General features: G+C 39.7%; 1 protein-coding gene across 1 annotated transcript in view; it reads left to right on the plus strand.

The window, feature by feature from the left end:
- ASH1L (ASH1 like histone lysine methyltransferase) overlaps positions 1–8224 on the plus strand; it is a 253198-nt gene that overhangs the window by 184901 nt on the left and 60073 nt on the right. The window contains exon 6 of the mRNA XM_007948473.1: positions 3182–3276. Within this exon, the coding sequence (XP_007946664.1) occupies positions 3182–3276 (95 nt within the window). The remainder of the gene's footprint in view (positions 1–3181; positions 3277–8224) is intronic.

Raw genomic sequence — 8224 nt, forward strand, 5'->3', positions numbered from 1 at the left:
ATGAAGGGAAGGACACTGGGAGGAGGTAACTATGGGGAGGAAATGGGAGGGGAGCTGCTGCATTGTAAATTTTGGTCAATGTCATGTGATAAAGTATATGTGAACTGCTGTATGAAAAGTGAATTTACTCTGTAAATCTTCACCCAAATCCTAACAAAAAAAAAAAGAGAGAGAGAGAGAAAAAAATGAAGAAATAAAAGAGCTGAACAGAAGATTTCAAAGGGCAGCTCGAGAAGACAAGTATTATAATGAAATGTGCAAGACATTAAGTTAGAAGACCAAAAAGGAAGAACATTCTGGGTATTTCTCAAGCTGAAAGAACTGAAGAATATATTCAAGACTCAAGTTATAATATTGAAGGATTCTATAGGCAAAATACTGAATGGTGCAGGAAGCATTGAAAGAAGATGGAAGAGTCACTACCAAACAGAGTGGGTGACATGCAGCCATTTCAGGAATTACCAAATGATCAAAAACCAGTGATACTGAAAATCCAAGCTGCACTGAAGGCATTGGCAAAAAAAAAAAAAAAAAAAGGCTCAAGGAATTGATGGGATACTCATTGAGATGTTTCAACAAAAAGATGCAATGCTGGAAGTGCTCACTCATTTATACCTAAAAATTTAGGAGATAGCTACCAGGCCAGCCAATTGTAGAGATCCATATTTGTGCCCTTTCCAAGAAAGGTGATCCAACAGAATGTGGAAAATATCAAACAATATCATTAATATCACATGCAAGTAAAATTCTACTGAAAATAATTCAAAATGGCTGCAACAGAGCATCACCAGGGAACTGCCAGAAATTCAAGCCAGATTCAGAAGAGGATGTGAAATGAGGGATATTATTGCTGATGTCAGGTGGATCTTGGCGGAAAGTGGAGTATACCAGAAAGATGTTTGCTTGTGTTCTATTGATTATGCAAAACCTTTAAACTGTGTGGATCATAACAAGTTATGAATAACAGGGTGAAAAATGGGAATTCAGAACACTTAATTGTGCTCATGAGGAACCAGTACATAGACCAAAAGGCTATCATTAGAACAGAACAAAGAGACTACTACATGGTTTAAAATCAGGAAAGGTGTGCATCAGGGTCATATATTTTCACCATACTTGTTCAGTCGTGTGCTGAGCAAATAATCTGAGAAGCTGGACTATATAAGGAAGAATGCATCATCAGGATTATAGGAAGACTCATTAACAATCTGCTATATGCAGATGACACAAGCTTGCTTGCTGGAAGTGAAGATGACTTGAAGCACTTACTGATGAATATCAAAGACTACATACAGCTTTAAGTGTGTATTATACCTCAACCTAAAGAAAACTTAAAATCCTCATGACTGGACTAGTAAGCAGTATCACAACAATTGGAGCAAAGATTGAAGTAGTCAAGGATTTCATTTTACTTGGATCTACAGTCAACACCCATGGAAGCAGCAGTCAGGAAATCAGTCAACATGTGGCACTGTGCAAATCTGCGACAAATGACCTCTTTAAAATGTTAAAGAGCAGAGATGTCACTTTGAAGACTAAAGTATACCTAACCCAAGTCATGGTATTTTCAATAGCATCATGTGCTTGTGAAAACTGAACAGTGAATATGGAAGACTGAAAAAGAATTGATGCATTTGCATCAATTTCTTTAGTGTTGGCAAAGAATATTGAAAATACCATGGGCTGCCAGAAGAATGAACAAATCTGTCTTGGAAGAAGTATAGCCAGAACGTTACATAGAAGTGAGAATGGCCTGACTTCTTTTTCTGTACTTTGGTCATGTTGTCAGAAGGGACCACTCCCTGGAGAAGGATTTCATGCTTGATAAAATAGCAAACCAAAAAACCAAACTCACTGCCATCAAGTCAGTTCTGACCCATAGTGACCCCCAATGGGTTTTCAAGGTAGTAAATCTTTATAGAAGTTGATTGCCTCGTCTTCCTTCCATAGAACAGCTGGTGGGTTTGAACCACCAACTTTCTGGCCAGCAGTCAAGTGCCTTAGGCACTGTGCCACCAGAACCCTTTATTGATAAGGTAGAGGGTCAGAGAAAATTAGAAGACCTGCCACAAGATGGATAGACACACTGGCTGCATCAATGGTCTCAAGCATAGCAACAATTGTGAGAATAGCACATGACTGGGGCAGTGTTTCATTCTGTCATACATAGGGTCGCTATGAGTGGTAACCAACTTGACAGCAACTAATAACTACTACTGCTATGTTACTTAGGGGACACTGAGCTTCTGTTTTGAGTAATGGAAAGATTTAGAAATGGATAATGCTAATAGTTCGACAACATGATAAACATAATTATCGTCACTGAATTGTGAAGATTATTGAGACGGTAAATAGTGTGTTTCAAGTATGTTTAGCACAATTTGAAAAGAAAAGACTAGATCTGCTTTTTAAAAGAAAGTATTTTAAAATTTGAACAGAAAAGAGAAAAATAATCAGCTTTGCTTTTATTAACTGGAACTTTATGCCAAAATAATTCAGTTGTCCAAATGAGACTCTTCTGAAACCCTGTTTTCCTCCCTTTTTTCTTAGTTCCTTTTTCCTTCTTTGTATATATCTGAAATCTCTAGAAGTTGATCTCATACCAAACATTAGAAAACAAATTAGTATGGTGAGTAGACTTTACCTGAGGGACATGATAGAATAAAGAAAGAATAATGTAGTTCTAGGAATTAAACAAGAAATTGAAATTTTAATCTTAAATCCTCTCTTACCAGTTACTAAAATTAAGGCAAGTCACTTAACCTTGCAGACATGTATTTCCATATCTATAAAATAGAGCTGATATTTTCTTTTACCTGCTTCACAAGGTTGATGTAAGTGATATATGGAAATACTTTATAAATTCTAAATCATTAACCAAATATAAGGTAATCATTATGATCATACATGGAATTGAGTTCATTCTGGAAAACTATGAGAAAATTAAAGACCCTATTTCTTATGTATAACTCCTAAAAGGCAACTCCAAAAATTTAGATTTTTTTTAAATGTATGAAAGTATTTGGTACTTGCCCTTGAAAAACATTTTTAAACTCCTTCCAAAAATAACCATTTATAATTTAAGCCACTGTTAAATACTCTTGATAGGGTGATCTGTTTCTGTATTTGGCCACAGGAAAAAATTCATTGCCTCTGTTTCCCATTCTTTTCCTGATCCCAGCCCAAAGAGCCGATTGATTCAATTAAAGAAAGAGAAGCTGGAGTACACTCCAGGAGAACATGAATATGGATTATTCCCAGCCCCCATTCATGTTGGTGAGTACTCAGTATACATACTATATTGCTGAGAATAAATAGTATTTCTTTGGTTTGTGTAAAATATCTTTGTATTGTTATTTCTACCTCTACAGTGTGGTTGAGCTCTTTCTTTGCCGTTTAATATACACACTGCAGAATCCTGCACACTGTTTGCTACTTAAGGGGCAAAATGGCATAAATCTTATTCATTGAAGTTTCAAATTGAAAAATATATTAAGAATATTTGTAACTTTTAATTCCTTAAGTGTATCATCTTCAAAAACCCAGTATTTAGCAGTTTCATTTCAAATGTTTGCCATGTCAAAAGGAGTAAAGTGAAATAATTATCTTTTATGGATATGTAATGATCAAAGGAAGATGTTCTACTGCTTTTCCTAATCATGTATCTGCTTGAAAGTTGAGTAAGTTTCTTTTTCTTTTTTTTTAAATTTTTGTTGTGATTTGGGTGAAAGTTTACAGAGCAAATTCATTTTCCATACAGCAGTTCATACACGTTTTGTGACATTGTAACAGCTCTCTTCCCATTTCCTTCTTGTAGTTACCTCTTCCCTTTGTCCTTCTTTCCTATGCATTCTTGTCCCCTTAGCTGTCTCCCTTTGCAGTACTGCCCTTCTGTTCTCTCATGACTGAGAGTAAGATTCATTTTTAGAGAAAATGTTATACATACATTCAATGGTATATTTAAGATTTAGACAGTCATATCTCCTAAAGAACCCTGGTGGCACAGTGGTTAAAGTGCTCAGCTGCTAACCGTAAAGTTGATGATTGGAGCCCAACAGTTCTCCAAGAGACAAAGCTGTGGCAGTCTTCTTCTGTAAAGATTACAGCTTTCAAAATCCTATGGAGTATTTTAACTTACTCCTGTGGTGGTGCTGAGTTGGAATTGATTCAACAATAGGTTTATCTCCTAGGACCCTATTATTGAGCTTATTAGATAATAAAAGGTACCTAGAACTCATCCTAGATCACTCCCATTCTTTTACCCCCTGTTCTGATTACCTAGTGCCACTCTGACAGGAATATACCACGAATGGGATGGCCTTAACAAACAGGAGTTTATGCTTACAGTTTGGAGGCTTTAAGGCTGAGTTCAGAGTGCCAAGCTCTAGGGGCTATGTGAAAGCCCCTCAGCCTTGGGCTTTAGCTCTGCTTCCTGCTCCCAGCCCACTGAAGCTGGAGGCTTTTCTTCACTCAGCCGCTGGCTGCTGAGGCTGGCAAGCTCAAGGTTGACAAGTAAAAAGGCACAGTCCCTATGTTATCAAACAACATGGCAAAGCCGTTGAGTCAAGTCCATTGAAAGTCCCAGGATCGGCAAAGCATGCCAGGCTGCTGAATGATTCTGCCACGTGCAGGGTTCAAGCTTGCCATAAGCTTGAGACTGTTCCCCAAGGCTTCTCCTCATCTACAGGAAGCAGACCATATCCCTAAGGCAGCTAATGAGCTGCTTGTGGTAGATCCCATCATGGGGAATAACTACCATCAGCTGCCCAGCCACTCAACCAGGCCCAACCAAGTTGACATACAACTTTAACTATCACACCCCCTCAACCAACTGCTTCATCTCTTGAGTTCTGCCATTTCCATCCCTCACATATATCATTTTTCTCTCCAGATTCCATTGCCCTCATTAAAGTCTACCCCACTATTATCTTTTGCTCAGACTGCTGCAATAGCCTTCTACTCTATATGTCCACTTCTATTTTTGCTCCCCTCCAACCTTTTTTCCACACAGCAAAAAGATAAATTATTTTTTAACTTCAACTTACTTGATCATGCTTAAAGTGTTTCAGTGGTATAATGTTCAAGTAGTTGTATTTAAACTCCTATAACTTCAAGAGATGGAGAGAGAATCGCCATCAGCACAAAGCTGATTCCCATGCGATGGAGGACAGACATACCTCCACTGTCCAGCTTTTTTGCCAGTTCAGACACCAGCCATCCCTCCATAGCATTCTCTATTTCTCTCTTTGCTGGGTTGGATGATAATGTTGCAGTGGCCACATAGAGCTCACAGACCATACATACTTAGAGTTGGGTGGTTTATTAAGGGAATAACAGGTTACAGTTTAAGATCAAGATCAGAAAGCATGTAGGCAAAGTCTGGAAGGCTCGTCTGAAGTGGAGTACATATCCCTTCCTTCTTCCGTCCAGGACACTTCTCTCACCTCCTCTAAGACATGCAAGCAGCCCCTTCTTTTAGCCATGCACACCTCCTCTCAGTTGTGTATGTCCCTCTCAGCCATGCAGGCCTCTTCTCAGCCCTCTCAAGACAGACCTCTTGACTGCCTCAGGACAAGTGATGTTGTGCATGCTCCCTCTAAACTGTGCAGATCTCTCTGCCTTTAGACCCCCTGCTATAAGCCTCTCCATTGCTAACAGATGAGCTTACAGACAGTAAATCAGCTTTGCTCTGCTGCTGGACCCCTTCTGGACTGTCAGCATCAGCTCTGCAAGAGGGCCACTTCTGGCCCTTTCACTGCCAGCTCTGCTGCAAGGCCCCTTTCAGGCCTCTTGCTGTCTTCAGTGTTACAGCTCTTAACCTGTATTATAGTTCTTTTCACAGATTCCCTGCCTCCTCTGTCTCTCTGCTTCTTCTCTTTTCTTGCCTCTTTTGCATTTTCTCCTCCTTTTCTTTCCTTATGAAGTTTCTGTGGGGTTAGCTGCATAAATAACCAAATTATTTGTCAAGTTCAAGTCATGGTCCTTCCAGTATGGCCACGAACTGACCAGTCCCCTCAGTGGACTGAGTCACTTCATTTGTATAGTCTGTAATGTATTGACCAATCCCTTCAAGGTATGTAAAGTAAACTAATTACAGGGCAGGTTACAGCCCAGAGCCTGAGTGAGTGAGTATTAAGATCAAAAAGTATCAAGCTGTCAAGTTTACATCTTACTCAGGAAATACCAGTCAACCTGGACTAAAGAAATAAACCCTCTGGGGCAGAAAACCAGGGCAGGTTTCCTCAGGGCTTAGGAGAAAAACATCTCTCAAGCTGTTTCTCCGAAGAACCAAAGCGAAAGGCCATATAAAGGAACTCATTTCTTCAAAAGTGGCTTACCATCAGAGTAAAATCCAAAGACTTTACGAGGGACTTACAGAGTGAGCTTAGTCCCTGCCTTCCCTATCTCTCACTTTCTATTCCTATCTCTCCCTTCTTCACTCTGTTGTGGTGTCATACTGTCCTTCTTTAACTTTTTATTGTGATTTGGATGGAAGTTTACTGAGCAAAATTAATTTCCATTCAATAGTTCATACACAGGAACTCTGGTAGCATAATGCCTAAGGAACTTGACTGCTAACAGAAGGCCGGCAGTTCAAACCCACCAGCCACTCCTCGGAAAGAAGTAGATTTACTTTCATAGTGATACTGCCTCGGAAACCCAAGGAGGGGTTGCTATGAGTCAGGGTCGACTTGACAGCACTTAACAATAACAGTTCATACACATGAACTCCACAGTGTAACAGCAGTCTTCCCACTTCCTCCCTGTGGTTGTTACCCTCCTTCTTTCCTTTCCATTCCTACCTTCTATACTTTATCCCTGAGAAAATGCTGCCCCTTTGATGTCTTGTGGTTGATTGTTCTAAGGAGTGTGTGCCTGCTGATGTCATTGTTCACCTCCTAGATCTGTCTGTTGTTTGGCTGAAAGTTGAGCCACAGAGGTGAGTTCAGTTACAGGCTTAAAGGACACCTGAGAGCCATAGGCCTGAGGCTTCCATTAGTCTCCATCAGACCACTAAGCCTGGTCTTTTTAATTATTTTGAGTTTGGTCCACATTTTTCTCCCACTCCATTGAGGATCTCCTGTTAGGATCCCTTTCAGAGTGGTTGGTAGTGGAGGGTGAGATTCATGTGACCCACTAGTGTCCCTTGGACTAATTGTTTCCATGTGTTTTTTATTTTATTTACTCTTTTTTGCTGCAGACAAGGAGAGATCAATAGTTACACCTTAGGTGGCTGCTTGCAAGCTTTTAAGACCCCAGTCACTATTCATCAAAGTAGAATGTAGAACACTGTCTTTATGGTCTGTGTTATGCCAGTTGACCTGATGTCCGCCACAACTATGGTCCTGAGCCCTAAGGCTCAATGACTCACTCCCTCAAGATGTTTGATTATGGCTAAGAAGTTTTCATAACTTTGCCCCGTAAGCTCTACTATATACAGGGATAATTTTACAGCACATACAGATACTACATAGAAATATCATTTGCTGAACCTATATGTAGTCATGGGTATAATCACATTCACCTACCCCTCTTGTCTATCGACCTATGTATCAAAAAAAAAAAAAAACCCACTGCCATCAGGTCAGTTTTGACTCACAGCCACTCTTGGAACAGAGAAGAACTGCCCCACAGAGTTTCCAAGGCTCTAAATCTTTACAGGCACACACTGTTTCATCTTTGCCCCATGTAACGGCTGTTGCATTCAAACCACCAACAATTTGGTTAGCAGAATGCTTTAACCACTACACCACCAGAGCTCCTTAAATATTAGATGATATATTTTTAATATTTTAAATGAATAGTTGAGCTTGAAAAAATCAAACATATTTCCATCAAGTTGATCTGACTCGTAGTGACCCTATAAGCTGGACTAGAACTGCCCCATTGGCTTTCCATGACTATAACTTTACAGAAACAGACTGCCACACGTTTCTCCCACAGAAGCACCTGGTGAGTTCAAACCACTGATCTTTTGGTTAGAAGCCAAGCTTTTGACCACTATGCCATCAGGGCTCCTTTAAGCTTGAAAACAGAGGTAAAGATTCTCAGCTTCTCAAAACAAATGAGAAACACAAAGCCAAAGCTATGTAGACCTATATAACGAATTGGCTTACAAAACTGAATATACAACAAACATATGAAGAAATGCTCACGATCATTAGCTATTAGAGAGATGCAAATCAAAACAACAATGAGATACCATCTTGCTCCAGCACTAGTA

The sequence above is a fragment of the Orycteropus afer genome, unplaced genomic scaffold (assembly GCF_000298275.1).
Source record: "Orycteropus afer afer isolate SDZICR_OR568_19922 unplaced genomic scaffold, OryAfe1.0 scaffold00217, whole genome shotgun sequence".
NCBI lineage: Eukaryota > Metazoa > Chordata > Mammalia > Tubulidentata > Orycteropodidae > Orycteropus > Orycteropus afer.